The sequence below is a fragment of the Cyrtonyx montezumae genome, unplaced genomic scaffold, assembly GCF_038088225.1.
Source record: "Cyrtonyx montezumae isolate F1298 unplaced genomic scaffold, pur_monq_1.0 scaffold_3, whole genome shotgun sequence".
Lineage (NCBI taxonomy): Eukaryota > Metazoa > Chordata > Aves > Galliformes > Odontophoridae > Cyrtonyx > Cyrtonyx montezumae.
Genome location: NW_027072034.1, coordinates 154,946,690 through 154,965,980, shown reverse-complemented (window position 1 = coordinate 154,965,980; position 19,291 = coordinate 154,946,690). Strand labels below are relative to the sequence as shown.

The following is a 19,291-nucleotide window of genomic DNA, read 5'->3' as shown; positions in this document are numbered from 1 at the left end:
GTACATGACAAATTCTCCTGTCAACCTACTTCAATCAATAAGCACTTCTCCAAATTGTCCTGCAGATGATGGAGGAGAAAACACACAGGACAGATCAATAGTGGAATTAGAAATGAAAAAGTCAGTTGACTTGATATTTTGCTTCAGACCTGGCACTGAAAATAGTCTAGAGCTGATAAATTCAAAGTAAAGATCTAAATACTGTCAGATTTATATTTCACTCCGAGCAGATTAATATTCTTAAAATACACACGCGAAAAATGTATGTAGGTGTTCCTTGGGGCAAAGCAAATATTCCTTAGCTGTATTTTAGTGCATGAAGACAAGCATTTCTCATGCCATACTGTCAGTGAACTCTCAGCTACCAGTAGCAGGAAAAAATAATCTCTTTATTGTCTTTATTATTAAAGCAAAGATTGGTTCTTGTTTTTGTGGTTGTCACTATTGTTCTAATTATCTGCTGTAAACTCTGCATTCCTGCTTTCTGTTAGCTATAGCTCACGCTCCCACACGGTCTCATCCATAATTTCAGCTAATGCAAGAGCTGGCTGAAATCTGTTGTGAAGAGAGATTCATCGGCTTGGTTGCACCCTTCTCCATCAATTACTAGCACTCCCAGAAGATGCAATCTCTTATCGACTTTTAATTAGTTCCTCATGACAGTAGGATTTATGAGCTTTTTTCCTTGAATCCAATTTTACTACCAGAGCTTCACAGTAGTTACGGATTCTGCAATGATCAAAAGCTGATGGAAGTGCTACTAGGCCAAAATCAAACTAATAGAAAGACAATAGAGCTGATTTCATCTGAGTAGCATTAACCTTAATGAAAACATAGAAAATCAATGTGAAAGGCCAAAGGAGGAATTACTTATGCATCTGTCAAGCCAAAATTAATCATTTTAAGAGGTTTCAGTAAGAGAAGGGATTTGAGCACAGGAATACCAACAGGAAGACATGGGCATAAGCTGAAGTAGGTCTTCCTAGAAAGATAATATCTAATATTACAAATCAGGAGGGATTGGAAATAATAAAGCCACGATATGCTGCAATGTTAATGCAAGGATTATTTGTGGAGGGAGGGAGGGAGGGAGGATTATTTTTCTGTCACTGACATTATTAAGTACAGTCCATTTAGCACAGTGGACAAAAGATAGGTGAACATGGCCAGCAGATGCTCATTAGCACAAGTTAAAGAGTAATTTGCTTTCCTTTAGATGAAAGATAAAATGTATTTGTTCTTCAAAGTGACTGGACTGCATGCATTAGTGAAATACCACCTGTCACGTACTCCTGTTTTAACTAGACACGTTCCTGCTGTCACAGTCTGTCCCACAGCCAGCAGCCAGTGTGAAACAGGAGACACAACTCCTGGTCTTAAACCCAAACCAAGAAGAGATGGGAAATGGCCCTGGGTTTGCAGACCTCAGTTTGCCGAGGCAGACAAGCCATCATTACTCCAGAGAGGTGGAGAGTGGAGTGACGTGGTGATGGGGCCCACATAGACCATTCGCTGGCAAGATGGAGTTAATAAGTACTAAAAATGTTAACGGGTGAGAGGTAAACCCAAACTAACTTGTGTTACCATCCTCCTGCTTTTGGGAAATGCCTGGGTAGGAGAGCCAGCTATTTCCAAACGTACCATAGCCTGCACAAGGATTTCCACCCACCCAAGACACGCACAAGGGGGTGGATGTGGCAGAGTCACAGACGGTCACCGAAAACCACCACACCGCCTCTTCCCGTGTACCATCTTGCAATTTGGTGCAAAAGACAAGTGATGTGAACCCGCAGCAACTTGAGGATATTCCTGTGTATAATTAATATTCAAAGGGGAAATAACGTAAGGGGAGAGGGACTGAAACAGAAAGCTCGGACGTCGTGGGGAATATCGGTTTCCACAGTCAGCTCGCAGCCAGCCCCGCAGGACGCCTGCCCGCAGCCAAGATGGCGCCCGCGCCGCCAGCACTAAAGATGGCGCTGACGCAGCGAGCGGCTGCGCATGCGCGAGGAGGGCGGAGCGGGCTTGGAGTTTTGGCGGGTGCTTGGAGCCCGCGCGGACGGCGGTGAGTGGGGATGTGAAGAGAAAGCGGTGGGCTCTGAGAGGGAGCGGGGTCGAGAGGGGAGGGGATCCCTGGGATCGGGGGTGCGAGGGGAGAGGGTCCCCTGAGGGGAGTCGGGGGGATCGGGCTGAAGCGGGGAGAGTCCTTTGGTGGGGGGAGCAAGGAGGGATCGCTCTGTATGGGGGTGGGCTCGGCTTTCTCATAGCGCTGCCCTTGTGCTGCATGGGGCTCAGCTCCAGTCAGGCTTCGCGTGTGGAAATACGCCCGTGGGTTTAAGTTCCGTGTTCCCATCGGCAGCTCAGAGCGGTGGTCGCCTCCATCTGTAGTTGGTATCCATTCCAGCGGTGTCTATTTGCTCTCCCGTGATAGAGACGGCTTTACCTTAGGGGGCTCTGGAAGGAATCCTGCTGAGATCATGGACGGTAAGGGATAAAGCACTGCCTTACTTGGGGTGGGGAAGCTTTCTGACCAAGGTGGGTGAGCCTCTTAACAAAGGGAGTCACATTGTGCTCACTGCACTCCCTTTGGCCTTGCCTTTTGCCTTCCTCATCCTTGTGTGAGGCTGCATTTGTGTCTTCCTCGGTGCCAAAGCCTGAATGCATCTCTTGTTTTGTTCTTTATATGCATTTCTGCTCTGTCTGTCCTATTCCTCTCCCTGTTTTTAGACTCATCACGTGTGTAGAGGACTTTTTCCTTATATCCAACCTAAATCTACTCTTTTTAAGCTTTTTGTCCTTTTGCCTCATGTTTCTCTGTTGCCCTGTTCTCTTCCTTGAGCAAGTGTATCTGAGGATATGCTTTCTTTTTTGCCTTGCATCATCCTCTTAAGCTCCTACTGCTAAGAGCCACATGGGTGTTCCTCTGTCCTCTGCAGGTCCCATGGTTATTGTTTTTTTTTAGCAGAAGCAGTCATAAAGGAGCTACATAGGAGGAAATTCCAGTGCTAACAGTCTGCCGAGTTTTCTCCTGCCCAGCCAGCCTGGTTCACAAGCTGAGAGTGTCTGCAATCATGCACCTACCTGACAAGGTGGCAGGAAGCTGCTCTGTCTTCCCTAAGCCAAAGCTGAAGCAGTTTTTCAAAGAGCTGCTCTGGTTTAGTTGTGCTTGTTGTTAGCCTGTGATTTAACTGTCTTGAATGTTTTGTTCTGTGGCAGCTTTCCTCTAAAAGGACAGACGTAACACCGAGTTTAATTTTTGCTTCAGGTGATGATGATTTGGATCTGTTGGTCTCTCTCCTGGAAGAAAATGAGGAAGCCAAAGAGGGGAATTCTCCTGAGCAGGAAGATGCCCCAAAGGATGAGGAGGGAGAACCAGATGAGTATGATGAGCTCTTTGATGCAGAAGATGATGCCTCATACACTGAAGAAGTGGATGCTGACAACAGCATTACTGATGAGCAGAAGGAGAACTTGGCTGTGCTGTTTGGAGATGTGGATGATCTGCTGGAAGAACAGGAAGCAGAAAAAACCGTATCCGCTTCAGTTTCAAATCAGGGAGAAGAGAAAACCAACGAAGAATTACAAGGTTTCTGTTACAGCATCTTTTATCTGCTTTATTTGTTATATAGGGCCTGCTGCTTCCCAGTTTAGAGCAGTACCCAGATAGAAAGTCCTTGTGGAAGTCATTGGATAGAGCATTCTAAATCCAGTTTTCAGCCATACTCACCAAAGCTACTTTCCCAAAAGAAGCACAGAGGAGCTGTGAAGTTTTGACTAGCTCTGGTGAACAGGATAGCAAAGGTTTCCTATTTATTTGGTCTTGTCTGGTGAAGAGCAATGTTGCCTCAGTCCTTAGAGCTGTCATCTTGGTATCTCTTACAAACAAAACTCCTCTGCCTCCTCAGCGTTTAATGGTGGGAGGTTCTGCTGTGGCAGCCAGTGTGGAAGCAGAGCTGATCCCTGAGCCTTCCTGCATTCAGGCCGTGCTTGATTGTGTTGGAAGCACTTCTTCACGTTACGCAGTGTAGTCATCAGCCATTTAAATGGTCTTGTGTTCACTAGAAAAGATATATGCAACACGTCAAGGAACATACCACAAACAAACATTTATATAAGTCAGCTCCAGGCTGCGTGGAAAGGTGTCCCTTCACTGTGAGCTGTGTAGAATCAGAGCTAAATCTACGCTGTGGCTCTAATCTTTTCTTTTTTTCTCTAATCCCTCAGGATTTAATAAATCCCTGTTTACTGTGGCTTACTGCTGTCCTCATTATTGTCCTTTTTTCTTTCTTTCCTAGCCGAGCTGAGAAAATTGCAAGAACAGATGAAGATGTTACAGGAGCAGTTGCAGAAGACTGCCATCAGGCAGCAATCCAGTTCAGGCCCTGAGCAGAAAGCCCCTGGTAACGAGACTAATTAAATGAGTTTCTGATTTGTTAGCCTCCCAATGTGCAAATTACAGGCAGATAATCAGAAGTGGGCACTGAGTAGCAAAGAGGAACGATGGTCTGTTATATTCCCATACGGATTGTTTCTCAGAGTACAGAGTAAATGAGCTGCAGTCTTGTTATCTGCATTGTGGGTTGACTTCTGCATGGGGCAGCTTCTGTGACCGAGGTGCTCCAGTCCTCTGCTGGAAATGTTCCTTCTTACTGGCAGATATTTGTACACTCGGATGTCAGTACACCCAGAAAACACAGCTGTGTTTGTTGCTGCAGTACACTGAGCGTAGTAGTGAAACTAGTGAAACACAGGGAAATTGAGAAACAGGGAAATGCCCCTATTTTTCACAGCTTTCTGGTTTCAGTGAGTTTAAGATCAGAAGGAGTAAGAATCAATGTTTTTTTTCCCCAGATGTTGCATTTGAGATGCTGGCAATTTCGCCAAAGAGTTTTCACGTGCCCCCCTGACTTGGATTTATTCAATTAGTTCAGAGCAACATTTAGTATTTGAGATTGGATCCTGAGATCTGATAAATACTTTTGCTTTCTTGGCTAGGCAAATCTCTCTGTCCACCCTTAAAGGAAAGGAAAGTTCAGAAACTGCAGGAATCACCGTGTTTCTCGGCCCAGTTGGACAATCCTTTACCAACAGCCAAGCGAGGAAACCAGAAATCAAAGGCCTCCTCAGCAGGTACCATCCTCAGTCTGCCTTTCTCTGAAACACATAGGGCTTTTGCTCACAGCCTGTGTAGTTCACAGCAGCAGTTTATAGACACATCCGGGGTAATTTTTATACTAAGCAGTGCAAGAGATTCCTGGATGACTGGGAGACCAATGAGTCCCACTATGACAGTTTTAGACATCTTATTTCTCACTTGCACTGGACTGCTGTGTCTGATCAAGTGTAAGTTAGTGTTATTTGGATTTATGTGTTTTCTTTATCAAGATTTTATTTCTTTTTTTTTTTTTTTTTTGTGCTAAAGAGAGCAAGACTCCTCCACCACGACAAGTCCTCGGTCTGGCGTTCCAGCCTCTCAAGTCTGCCCCAGGGAACACACCCAATAAAGTGACAGGACAGAGGACTCCTCACGTGCCTACATGCTCCAGTACCACACTGCAGCCCGTGTCTGTGGAAACCTTCTCGGGACTGAGGTTAAGGTCAGCAGCTCAGCACCAACCTCTGCCTGGGGAGACCGTGCTCAGGCAGTGGGACTCAGCCCCGTGTCCTGTGATGTGTTGTTAACCACACATCACAGTTGTGAGCAGTTGTGAGTTGTGAGCAGGGGACTGGGTGTGACACAGAGCCACAGCATTGCTTGGTTGCTTGTTAAATAGCTAACGTTAACCTTCTATGTTTCCATTTTTATTTTTACTCTTTTCTAATGGCAATCTGTCATGTTTATTATCACTGCCTTCCCTGGCGTGCCCTTGATAGTGGACACAGTCAGGATCTGATCGTGCCCTGGCTGAGCAGGTTTTGTTTCACACCCAGAAGCCTCAGCACTCAGGATTTCCATACTCGCTGTGGCCACGAGAGGTCTCTGAACACTTACTGTGCCCTCCTTTGCCAGAAACCATGCTGGATTTCTAGCATGTTTCTAGAGAGTTGAGATACTCAGTCCTTCCTGAAGCAAGAAGAGTTACTGAAGGCTCAGGGCTAAGTTGCAGTGCAGCTATTTGCACAAAGAACAACGTGCTTAATTGCTCACTCTCCAATATTTGTGCAGCATCTGGAAGAGATGGCTTTTGTTTCAAGTGAACTCAGGGTGAAATAAGGCACAGAGGCATTTTGCAGTGAGACACACGTTCTCCCCAGGAGAATGCTGAGTGGTTTTGATAATGTCTGTTGGCTTACATAAATGACTGTGATCTCTTATGTGCTGTGTTTGGTGTAGAAAACCCCGTGTTTCATCAGCGGAGATGGACAGGAAGATGGCTAACAGGAAGCTCATCCGCCTGTCCCAGCTGAAGCGCAAACTCGCTACTGAAAATCTAGAGGACACAGACTGGGTAACGTTTGGAGTCATAGTAAAGAAGGTCACTCCTCAGAGCACAAACAGTGTAAGTAACTTTGTTGTGTTCCTTCTGATTACAAATTAATCCTTTACTGATTACAAATAATAATAACTCCTAAAACACGGGTGGGGGGGGATGCAGTCGGTGTCCCCTTGCTGAGCTGAAAGGAAAGTGAACATCTGTTTCAGGGCAGAACCTTCAGCATCTGGCGGCTGAACGACCTGCGTGACCTCAGCCAGTGCGTCTCGCTCTTCTTGTTCGGTGATGTCCACAAGGAGCTCTGGAAGACGGAGCAAGGCACGGTCATCGGGCTGCTCAATGCTAATCCTATGAAACCTAAGGAAGGCTCAGATGAGGTGAGAGGATTTTTCACTTCCCAATCAGCTGTGGGGAAAAAAGCCTGTGGCTGAATATCTTTATATCTACCTGAGATTTAACTTGATAACACATTCAGGTTGGAATGACAACCATCTGCCTAATAAGTCTGAATTGCTCTGAGATACTGGCACGGGCTGTATTTGCTCCCAGCCTTCTGGACACCTGACTTCAAGAAGTCCTATTAAGCATTAAAAGCCAGAGTTTATTCTGGTGTTTAACCCGCTCTTGGTAGGTCAGTCAGCATTTCTGCAGATACAGGGATCGTGTTTTCATGGCTGTTTGTTCAGCTGCTTTCAGCCGCAGTGTCTCCACGAGCTGAAGAACCAGGGGAAGCTCATTTCTCTCCTCGATGTGATTGGAAAATGCTTCCTTGTTCCAAAATTATGATTAAGATGAAGAAGTGTTTGATTTATAAAACAAACGATGTGTTATGTGCAGTAAGTTGATATGTAATACTTAATTTGTTTAATCGATTACTTATAAATGCGGAACGTGACAAATTAATTTTCCCCATGTATCAAAACATTAAAGGTAGCTTCATTTTATTAATAAGTTAAATGCTTTTTTAATATGTTTTTAATTGCACTGGAATGGAAACCGTTTTTACTGACTTCTGTCAAGGGTAATTTCAATCTAGTAGCTGGTGACGGAGTATTTTGCATTTTAAATTCTCCAAATGGAAAAATTAAGAATCTCATTAATTGTCAATTAAACTGTATAATTGCTTAAATGAACATGGATAAGCAGTGGAAAGTCCTGCTGGTGAGTAGAAGGGCATAGCAGAGCAATGCTGAATGGCTCTTAGCTGAGGTGTATGCATTGAGAACTACATTAAAACTGACTTCAGAATTACTTCTTGCCTATAAATCCGAGCCCCACTGTCTGTGGTGAGAAGGTGATGCTCTGGTTGTACTGCAGAGTGAGTGTTGTTTGGCACTCAGCATGTGGAAGGACAAAGGAGTTCCATCTCCTCGTCCTCTATGAGAATGCATTTGTTGAAGTGCAGTTGCTGTGATGACTTCAGAGCTGAGTAGTTGAACGGGAACATCCTTTATACAACATCCAGAGAGAAACGTATCCGGTCCTCCTCGAGGCATTTCTGTTTTCTTTCTAGGTGTGTTTGTCTGTTGACCACCCCCAGAAGATCCTGCTCATGGGTGAAGCTCTGGACATGGGCACCTGCAAAGCCAGGAAGAAGAATGGTGATCCCTGCGCACAGATTGTGAACCTGGTTTGTACTTCAGTAGTTAGAGTGTCCTGTGAGGTGCTGAGGGATGACGTGAGGCGAGGAGGGATGAAGGATTCAAAAGGCACAATGGCAGTAGGACAGATAAAGTGCATGTAGCAAAACAAGGCCGTGGCTGCAGACTCACTGTGCCTGTGCACAGGGCTCAGCATCAGGGAAATATTGCACTGCCACTTTGAGTAAACCATGGATGAAGCAGAAGGTCCTCCTGAAGGAGCTGGCTGCCTGTTCACTTCGTGACAAACCGTGACAAATCATGGGGTAATTACAGTTACGTAAGCATGGGGCAGATCAGTATCAACAAGAGTAATTTCTTTTTGTTGGTAAAAAGCACCCTCTGAGAGTACCTGTATGGCACTGCTGTCCCTGACAGGCAAGTTGATGACCTTTTAGTTTCAAACTGCCTTGGGTTAAGGTTGGAAGCTGGTGAATTAGTTGGAAATTGGTGCATGACACTTCTTGCTCTGGTTTTCCTTTGTGTTCATACTGTTAAGAAGATGGCACACAATTCAGAGTTGTGAGCACAGAATGTGGGCAAGAGGACCTGACACAGGAATTGACTTGAGCCAAGGAGTGGCCTTAAAATTCCTGGGATGGAAGAAGGTATTGCTGCACAAGCTTTTTACCAGTGATTAGCACAGGCAGCTTCAATTTTATATCTTCTTCTTGGAGTATGAGAGTATGATTGCTGATCTGGGCACTTGCTGGAATGCCGTGATGGCAATCCGACTGCAGTTCAGCCACAGGAGGTTACCCCTGGGTTACACGAGGAGAATGAAGCAAATTTTATCTGTCCTACAGCAGACTTCTTCATTGTCTTTTCAGAATGACTGTGAGTACTGCCAGTATCACATACAGTCCCAGTACAAGAAGCTGAGCTCGAAGCGGGCGGATCTGCAGTCCACCTTCTCTGGTGGCCGCGTTCCCAAGAAAGTTGGTCGCAAAAATCCCAGTCTGAAGGAGAGGCTGTGTCAGGATGGATTTCACTACGGAGGAGTCTCTTCAACAGCATATGCAGCTTCAGTGTAAGACAAACCACGTATTTCCCTTGAACTGAAGCACAGTTCTCAGCTTTTCAGCACAGTTTCCCTCCCATATATGAGTCTGAAGCTTTCCTTGTGAGGGCATCTTTGGTTAGAATTCCCCTTACTTAAGTCCATTCTTCAAACAGAAATAGATGTCCCACGTGTGGTGTAATCCTTCTGGCCTCACAGGATAACAGAGCTGCTGCTTGATAGGAAAATTTCATCAGTCAGTGATAAGATGTGAAAAGATGTGTTTTTACCTCCGAGTTATTACTGCATTGTGAAGCCATTGTACTTCAGTAGATAAAATGACCTTTATCGTGAGGTCCCAAGCATTTGAGACTCCAAAGCAATACTTCTCAGTGCCATTCCCTTGCTGTACTTTGTCACGGCTCATTACCTTTTAATCCCAGGCTCAGAGTATTCTGTATTTCCTCCTCCTCCCTTTCTTGACTAAAATGATACAATATCACTGCACGTTAACAAAAAGATGGTGGCACACGGTACCTTGTGTATTTTTAAGTGACCAAGGTCAGTATGCATCTCGTGCTTGAGCAGAGGGGTCAGACCCTTTGTCCAAATCCTACTGAGGACAGCTGTGTCACAGCAGGATCACATGCTGCTTTGATTCCCTTACTGCTGCCATCTGATAACTGCTGTGACCTCCCAGCAATGGAGCAGTTCCAGCCTCCTCTCCCTTCCTGAGCTAACTGTGAGTGAGGCTCAGCAATGATGTATGTTTAGCATTCTCTCCTTGCATAAGAAATGCATATCCCAACCCAGTGAGAAAAAGGATCCTAAACGCTGTGCTGGAATTTGGGTTTAGGTTAATACTCCTAAAGAGAGAGAGATGCCAGGAGAGAAGCACTGATTTGGATTAAACAGCAACTGGAGTTTTAGTGCTGGGTTAACGTTTGAGCTTCCGTCCTTGCTCTAAACTTGGAGAAACTGATGTTCTGGTTTTGTTTTCTCTTTCTAGGGCAGCTGCTGCAGTGCCAAAAAGGAAGGTTCAGACCACTCTCTCCAATATGGTCGTGAGAGGAGCTGATGCAATTGTCCAAGAAACCAGGCAGAAAATTGGTACCTAACTTCTCATGTCGTCTCTTCACCCTCCAGATATTTTCATCTTGAGGTGTAGCTGTGTCCCGGGACTCTGTTTGCCAGTGCATGAATTAGGCAGTGATTGCTACAGACCATTGTAGGCTTTCTCACTTGATGTAAGCTCCTTTCTTCCTGAGATCACAGCTGCAAGGCAAACGTAACTAAGCAACTGTGCAGCTCTGTGCACCTTTCTTCAGCGGTGCCCCTGAATTAAGTCTCCAGTTCTGTCTTTGGACAGTGACAGAAGATCTTTGCAGGATTAATGAGAATTGGAAGTTCTAAGAATTTTGAACCAGAGAATTTAATTGATTTAAAATAGATGACTTCTGTCAGTCTTGGAAACTTCCAAGGAATACTAAGTGTAGATCAGAGATGGGTCTGCAATGCAGGGGATCTGCTGAGTACCCAGCCTGTTTCTGGAGCTTTTCTTTTGTCATCTTCAAAACATGCTCCTTCCATAGCCTTTGATAATTCACTGATCTTCTCTGCCTCCATTTCAGTGTGTGTGTACTGCCTTTAGCTGCTCCTAAGTCTCCAGGGAAGAGATGTGATGGGTAAGGGCCTTTCAGGCAAAAGCCACCCACAGATGGGGGAGGTAGGAACACTACAGGCAGACAAGGCTGGTAGAGGACTGAGCGAGTGATGGAGTTGCTGAAGGGGTAGAAATGTCTGTGGTGTGCAGTGCTCGAGCAACCAAATGTCATGTAGAAGTTGGTCCTGCTTTGCAGGGGGGTGCTTGATCAGGTGACCTGCAAGGGCTGTTTCCAGCCTAGACTACTTTAGGCCAGGTGTGCTTCTTTTCCTGGCTCTGGTTATGTTGGATGTATGCCTGTTCCTCTCCAGGTGCAGCGAAGAGACCTACACTGTGTTCTGAGGAATTCAAGGAGCTGCTGGCACAGCCAACCTTTGGAGCACGAAACCTCTGCAAGCACTGGACCAAAGCAGGTGTGTTGTTGTGCCTGCCAACAGCTCTTTCTGAGCAGATGTTGGTGGGGTTTTTTTACACTGTTCTGGTTTTGCAGATGCTGAAAAGAAGCAAGAGGCTGGTTTCCAGTCAATCTCTGCATCAGCACTGCTCAAGCAACAGAAACAGAAATTGCTGGAGGCCAGGAAAAAGCGATCTGAAGAGATTCAGAGACGGTAATACGTACTGGCTTTCACAGAAAGAGGTCCATTATTGTGGCCCCAAGTTCACTTGTGGAGGAAATCTGCTTTTTTTTTAATATAAACTTCGCAGTATTTATTCAGTGGAAAATCAAATACTGCGTTGTGCTGCCTAGCAACAGGAAGGCGTGGTGGGAAGAGATTGGTTAGAGTAGGAAGCTGGGGTCAGGGCTCCCAAGTTCTGCTCATTGCTGGCCTATAAGAGCCTCCTGGATGTGAGACTCTGCCAAATGCATCTCCTGTTAACAAACCTGAGCAAAATCCCTCGAGGGCCACCCCTGGTGAGAATGAGACTGATGTACCCTAGTGGCCTTAAAAGGCTCAACAGAAGGAGAACCAAAACCTCAAGGATCACACAGAACCTGAGGTACAATCAACGATACTGCCCCACATACTCTCCTGGTCTACAGCAGTTGGTGTCTATCACAGTATTCCTGAAGGGATTTCTTTCTTTTTTTTGCCCCAGACCTGTCCAGCCTCTCCCATGACTTAAGTAAACTTAAGTATTCATGTGACTTGTGAGACAGAGAACCCTCCTGCTGTTCCACAGAAAGCACACTTCTTCACAGTGCTTTCAGATTTCATCTGTCAGCTTCATTTGAAGCCTCTCTGCTGTTGTGGAAAGCGAGTAGTTGTTCACCTCTTCCAGTGACCTCTTCTTTTCTGTGACCTGGTGAATCCTTTACCAGTTTTGCTTTGCTCTCCTGAACGCCTGAATCGCTGCATGTTTTTCTAGCAACAAAAGGGCAGTTAGGTAAAAAAGAAAATCACCACCTGCATCCCTCTGTTCCTCTGTTTCTCAGACCTTTCTGTCTCTGACTCGTGTCCCTTTTTCAGTGGATTATTTTGTCTTCATAAGGTTTCTCCAGAACACAAGTAAAGCTGGAAGCCCTGCTCTGCCATCCACCTCTGGACAGTCTTCACTTCTGTCCCCAAAACCCGGGGCAGAATTCCCCAAAGCTGCAAAGACATCAATTCCTCAAAGGCCCAGGCTGGGCACGGGCTTCTCAGAAGGAGAAGATATCCTTTTCTTCGACGGATCTGCACCTCCAGCACCGAAGCTGGACAGCTTGGCAGAAGCCAAAAAGGTAACAGCTCTTCGACTGAGCAGGCTTTGACTATGAAAGGGGGGAGGTTAAGGGAACTGTGAGTGCAGGCTGCTCACCGACGTGCTTGCTGCTGTCTCCTGTGTTCTAGCTGGCTGCAATACGCCGACTGCGAGCAAAAGGCCGCGCCCTCACTAAAAGTGATCCCAACAGTGTCAAGAGGAAAAGAGCTGAACTCGATGACGTCCTGGAAATCGTTGAAAGAGTCGAGAAAAGCGTTGCTCAGTCACAGAATGCAGGACAGAATGGTAAGCCTGTCATGTTAGCTTGTAGAAAGGGAAAAAAATACTCTTAAATCCTGCTGAACAGAGCGCTGTTAACTGGGTCAAGCTGTGCCAGAGTGGCTGAGTTGGGTCTATTTAGAAGTTCAGGGTTGTTTGGTTTTTTGCAGTGGTTTGGACTCAAAGGCTGAATGATCTCTAACCCTATTGGAGAGAGTGTGTGAGGCCATCTCTGATGGCTCCTTATCCTCATCCCTGTTCTTTCCACACTTTAGCACCAGCAAAGCATGGCAAACTCAATCAAGGGAAATGAAGTAATCCCACCTGGGACAGTAGACTTTTGTATGGGACTTGAGTTTCCCTGATGGTGATACGCTGTGGGATCTTCTTGGATGTATTCTTCCATTTCTTACAGAGCTTCATCTGGAAGGGAGTAATGCTTACTCCTGTGGGAGTGGTGTGAAACTTTCTATGCTTCAAGAGAAGATGCGATGTTGTGTATAACATGCTTTTATTTTCTGAAGCCAGCTTTGAACTTCACACTATCCTGAACTACTAAAGGCTGCTGTCTGACCTCAGCATCTGCCTTCCAAAATCTCCTCCAGTGATCACGCTTAGAAATCACAACCTTTTCCTGAACCTAGGACTCAGCTGTTCTGTTTTTCTTAGACGTGGATGAACAGGAGCCTGCCCAGAAGAAACGACGTGAGCAGCTGGCCTATCTGGAGTCAGAAGAGTTCCAGAAAATTCTGAATGCCAAATCCAAGCACACGAGTGTCCTGAAAGAGGTATGGCCTCGATCCAGCCATGGCTAATAGCTTAGAACTAGGTTGCCGTTAGGACTCCTGGTAATGATTTCAGCAAGGAGCAGGCACCCCAATGAGTCATAGCTGCCAAGTCAGCACGATGAGCAGCAGCAGGTGTCCCTGAGCACACAGGCAATCCTGGCTAGACAGTTATTACCCCAGCTGTAGAATGCTCAGGTTGTCATCTCTCTTTTTTCTTTTGATGTGTTTGGAAGAATGAGCAACGCTTCTGGTGGGTGATCAAAGAAATCTTTCTGCCACATTAACCATGTGCTTACCTAGTATCTCATTGTGTCACTTTGGCCCCATGAAGGCAGCCATGACTTTGTGACTTGTGTCAGTTGTGGAGCTGTGACGTGCTGGTGGTTGCACTGAGGAGTTGAGAGGTCGGATTTCTCCCATCAGGATCCTTGCTGAGCATTTCTAGGAATACTGTATCTCCAGGGGACGTGGTAGTGTGAATTCCTAGTTGTTTTAAGGTCTGCTGACCTGTAATATTTTGGCTAAGAAACACTCCTATTCATGACATCTGCCCACCTGAGCTCTACCTGCACTGTCACACGTGCGTGCTCGTTTCACTTGTGCCTGCTGTTGGTGAGCACTCCCACTCAGACATCTCAGAGGTGACTGGTTTCAGTGGTGATGGAGTACAGTATGTTCCCTGTATGGATTTTCTGAAGCAAGAAATACTTGCTGTTTCTCTGGTTTTCAGACTGCAGTTTACTCTGAACAGGCCCAGTAGTTTAAAGGCCACGTGTGGAGTGGCTTCTTGCATCTTTTTCTCCCCACATCCCTTCTCCTGTGCCCCTGCAGGCTGAGGCTGAGCTACAAGAACAATACTTTCAGCCACTGGTGAAAAAAGAAGAAATGGAAGAGAAGATGAGGAGCATTAAAGAAGTGAAGTGTCGAGTGGTGACGTGTAAAACGGTGAGTGAGGTGGAGCCGGGGTGACAGCAGGCAATTAGGACACAGACTGCACAGAATGATCCCAGGCCATCCCTCCTGCAGACCCCCACCCCTCGTTTGGCTGTAGTTCAGTGCAGGTATCAGATGCAGACTGCTTAATTCCTCGTGGCTGTTGCTGAGAGCAGCGTGTGCACTGAGTGACTTTGAGATATAAAGGTGCTGTCAAGGCTATGCTCATCATCTGTTTGTTACGGTGGGTTCCCTGGATGTTGGTGTTTTGGTCCATTTCTCAGTTCTGTCCCTGAAAAGCATTGTACCAGGACCCTCAGCTCCCTGAATCCCATGTGAAATGAAGCCTCGTGCCTTGAAAAACACAACACTGTGATGCCTTTGTCTGCATTTCCTGGAACTTTGCTATCAAGAAAAGGAGCAGTGTTTAAAAGATCCTAAATGTGCTTTTCTTGATTTTTTCAGCCTCTGCTATACCCTTCCCCTGCCTTTCCTACTTCCCCAGGGCAGCACAGAGGGTGAGCACGTGCCCTGCAGGGTGCCAGGAGCAGGGCTGCAGGGCACAGCAGGCGGGAGGGCATTAGAAGGAGCAGTGGCAAAGCCTGGGGTGGTGGCTGCTCACATTGGTGGGCACCTCCAGATGGGAGAGGACACACGAGTGCTTTGCTCTGGGATGATCAGCTGTCCTCATCTCAGAGCCTGGGCCTTACACGCTGGCTCTCTTTTTCTCCTCCCTGACAGTGTAATTACACCTACTTCAAGCCTCTGGAGACCTGTGTGCAGGATCAGCACGACTACCACTGGCACGATGCCATCAAGAGGTTTTTCAAATGTCCTTGTGGCAACCGAGCTGTTGCCCTTGACCGGCTCCCAAAAAAGCCCTGCAGGTAAGGAGTGAGCCTGGTGAAATAGTACTTTGGGCTTTTGTGCTGCTCGTTGCTGAGTAACGTGCTGGAGTCGGATGATCGCGTCCTGAAACTGGCGTGTCAGTCCTTCCTGCTAAGTAAAAGCGTGGGGGTGGTTTTGGATCCTGTTTTCACCTGCCTCCTTTACCTTTCAGTGCCTGTGGCCTCTTCAAGTGGGAGCGAGATGGGATGCTGAAGGTGAGTGTGAAGCTGGTGCTTCTGTGCCCTTATGAGCTGCCAGCACAGCCAAGCAGCTCTGTGTCTTCCCAGTTGCCTGCAGATACATACAGGCTGTGCTGTGTCTTAGTGGAGCTTCTTCTTCCTTTCACCTTCTGTTCTCGAAGCTTTGTTTTAATTAGCCACAGAGAATTTCCTTTTTTTCCATCTCTGTAAGTAGTCAGAATGTGGAAAATCTCTGCGGTGTCTGCCAGCACTTAATCAGATAAATGAGTCCCAGCTCTGCTATAAAACTGGGAAACAGCTTGGCGTGCTGTAACTTCTCTCTGTGATTCATATTTCTAGGAGAAAAAAGGTCCAAAGATTGGTGGAGAAACACTTCTACCGAGAGGGGAAGAACAACCAAAGTTCCTCAATAGCCTCAAGTGACCTCAAGTTGATGTTTTCCCAACACACGGATGAACTTTCATGTCTAACCCACACATTTCTTTACTGGAACGCCAGGAGGGTTCTGGCTTCAGGGATGAATGAGCAGAGAAATCAATTCCTCCTGAGGACAGCCACAAAGACTTTGCCAAACCACTGCGTGGATATCCAGCTTGGATCTTAAAAGTGACCCAATGAGGCTGCATGTGAAATACACATTTGTCTGTTCTTAGTAACAACTTGTTTGCAGGACTTAGCCTAGAAAAGAGAGTGGTAGTGTGGAATCTGTACTGAGAAAAGCCTAGGATTCCCCCAGTTTACACTGGATGACTCTACTAGATTTTTTAAGGGAAGGAATTGCCATGCAGTGGGAGGAGTACAGCCTCCATAGGCACTGGTGAAGTTAGTGCTGTGGGGGGCAGTGCCAGCCTCGTGCTTTTTCAGCTGGGGGCAGAAAAAGGGATTTATGAGCATTTTACCCACCCACTAGTCCTCGTTGGCTCCAAACCTACTTGCTTTTTGACTGCTCAAGAACAGATTTTATGTGGTTCCTGGATTCTCATCTTGGTTTATATGACTTCAAATGTCCATCTGTGCCTTCAGCAGTGCAAGCCTGCAGTGCCTGCACCGTGGACTGGCCAGAACTCTGGCAAAAGCCTTTTCCTTCCCACTTTGAAAAGGGTGTTTTAATGAATCTGGCACTGCTTTGGGAGCACTTTTAAAGAGCAGAGTGGTTACGTTTCATAGCTTTTACCCTTATTTTAACTAAAAATCCTTCCCAGTTATTACCATGCAGACCTCTGATGCTGGCACAGCTGCTGGGGGCAGGAGCTGTCTCACATGGAGCAGGGTTCCCCTGGGTGGTGGCTCAGCAGGAGAGCTCGTGCAGGCAGCTTCTCTGAGCACGTGGCCAGCTCTCCCTGGACTTCATCTTCCTGCTGCCTCTAACTGTAGGTGTTTTTAGGTACCTCAGATCACAGTCTCCTGTCCCTGTGGCCTCACTGATGCCTCTTCTGTTTGCTTGCACACAGGCTGCAAGTAAGTGGCTCTGTTTTAAGCAGCTGTGCCAGTTCACCTCCCCACTCCCTCATCTCTGAATGGTGCTTTTGCTGGGCAGATCTGCTCAGCATATTACGTTCCTTTCAGTCTCATTGTGATACTGGTTGTTGGTGACTGCAAATATGGAACTGGGACTGGACTCATTCAGAATAAACACTGCAATAGAGTACGCCCTGGGTTTGCCTGGGTTCATTTCTCTAAGGAAGAGGATGAGCGAGGTGCTTGCTCAGCATCTGTTGGGCCTGAGAGCTGGCTGCTGAATTACCAAACGTATGGGTTCACAGTCCATAACCAGCTCCCACACGGTTGTTTTTCATTCAGACAGGCGGGCGTTACTCAGTTGGAGCCCACAGAAGCAGAGTGAAATTCTGCACTGGCCTTCAGGCAGCAAGCTGGGAGCTGCAGGGCTGTGCCACTGGAAAGGAAGTCCTGCAGAAATCAAGCTGCCATCTTCACAGAGAGCACACTGTGCTATGTGGATGCCTCCTGCAGAGGGAAGGGCTGAAAGCAACGGTCTCCACTGCTCCCTGTATGCCAAGTGTGGTGCAGGTACCAAACCAGCTGCGGTCGTGTTTTATTCCTCTGCTCTAACCAGCATAGGCCTATCAACCCTCAAGCCAGAATAATCAAAATTAACACCCTTTCAAGTAAATGCACTACTGAAGGATCTTCCTTTTTGCCCTTCAGTGTTTCATGGCAGAGCCTGGGCTGGCTTCTTCCACAGCCTGATGGGAAGCAGTGAAATGGGGACTGGCCCCTTGTGCCCTGGGGAGGGGCTGCCTCCTGCAGGGTACAAACCTCCCTTGCTGCACTGGGGTTGCTGTGGGGTCAGGGTGCTGTGCATTAGCTGGACAAAGCTGCCTGGGAAGCCTTAACACAATATTGCATAGATCTTCCAGTAATGATTTCATCTAATTGTAAATGTTGCTATGTTAGTAAGATGATGATTAATCATACATTGTTGATACTATGTTAATATATATCAGGAGATATGTTAGAGGGGAAAAAAAAAACAAGAACTGAAGCACATCTCCTGTCATCATTTTCCTTCGTAGGTCAGGTTTCCTTTGAAGTGCAGCAGCTGTTCAGCCTCAGTGCAATTATTCTGCATTAGCATAAAAAGATTTTGCAGTGCAGTATTTGGTTAAGGTTACTCACACAGAGGGCAGAAAGCCCCAGGCAGTGGCACCCCCTGCTCAGAGGCTGATGCTCAGGCACACGTTTTCCATCCTGGCCTTGGGAGGTCACTTTGAGGATTCTTCCTCCTTGCACCTCCCACAGGCAACTGGTTTTGTAACCAGCCCTTGGTTAAGCAGACCTTAATGGTGTTCATTGTATAAGCTGAAGAAATAACCCTGATAACTGCGTTTAGAGGTAGTTCCCTGCCTTTAGGAACCACAATGGCTTGGTTTCCTCAGAGCTGTGAATACACGGGGTGAGAAGAACACTGTGTCCCCTTGCTCTGTGACAAGGTGAGCCCTGGGGCTCATGCAGAAGTGATGAAGAGTCCACGCTTCCCATTGGAGAAGGCCAAGGATATCCCCAATGCTGGGTCAGGTCAGCTATCCATCAGGAAGCATCCTGGCTTAGGAGAAAGGTACAGCCTGCAATTAAATCGTGGTCAGCTGCTCATCTTCCAGCTCTTCACACACCTGAGCTATTTCCAAGGGCAAATCTAAGCATGCTCTTTGCTGACACAGTTCTGAGGCCAAGTGACTTTAAATCTCACTCTGTGGCACAGTCAGGGCCCAGATTTGGCTTTTAGGTCCACAGCTGTGCTGTGGAGTTACCGGGAACAACACCAACAAACTGTACTCGATGCACAATGTGCCTGCACAGTCTGGATGCCTCAGCATAGGAAACAGCTCGGGTCTCAGCTTCCTTAAACTGCAAAAGCTTCTGAAGAGCTGCATCACCTTTGAAAGCCTGTAATACGGTTCATTAAGCTTCCTTTTTTTCCCCATTTCTCTTGTACGAAGGTACAACTTTGATCTGCAGCAACAGGCACCAAAACCAGGCTTCAAAACCTCCCTCTGGCTCCCGTTCAAGTGCCTTCCTATCAAAGCACTGAGCACGCAGCAGCTGTCACAGAGGTCAGGAAGCACAGGATTCAATCTGACATCTGAACTCCTGGTCTGGAAAAACACATCTGAACTTTAAGGAAGGACTTCCTCTGCATTTACTGTCCTTTACCAGGCTTCACAGAAGCACTTATTTACAGCACGTAAAGCCTCACGAAGCGCCTTAACCAGCGGGGCCTCCTGCAAGCACAGACAGCTGAATAAGGGCAAATGCATTGGCAGCCAA

At 46.7% G+C, this 19,291-nt stretch overlaps 1 protein-coding gene across 1 annotated transcript; it reads left to right on the top strand.

Annotated features, from left to right (window-relative positions):
- Positions 1-2,414: 2,414 nt before the first annotated feature.
- Positions 2,415-15,950, top strand: MCM10 (minichromosome maintenance 10 replication initiation factor). The gene is made up of 19 exons (XM_065741596.1): positions 2,415-2,484; positions 3,266-3,586; positions 4,296-4,400; positions 4,996-5,130; positions 5,423-5,597; positions 6,335-6,500; positions 6,644-6,811; positions 7,948-8,064; positions 8,905-9,104; positions 10,084-10,184; positions 11,049-11,150; positions 11,228-11,345; positions 12,229-12,457; positions 12,567-12,723; positions 13,366-13,484; positions 14,316-14,429; positions 15,159-15,304; positions 15,478-15,520; positions 15,845-15,950. The coding sequence occupies exons 1-19, from the start codon at positions 2,478-2,480 to the stop codon at positions 15,926-15,928; spliced, it is 2,607 nt and encodes an 868-aa protein (XP_065597668.1). The 5' UTR covers positions 2,415-2,477; the 3' UTR covers positions 15,929-15,950.
- Positions 15,951-19,291: the final 3,341 nt, after the last annotated feature.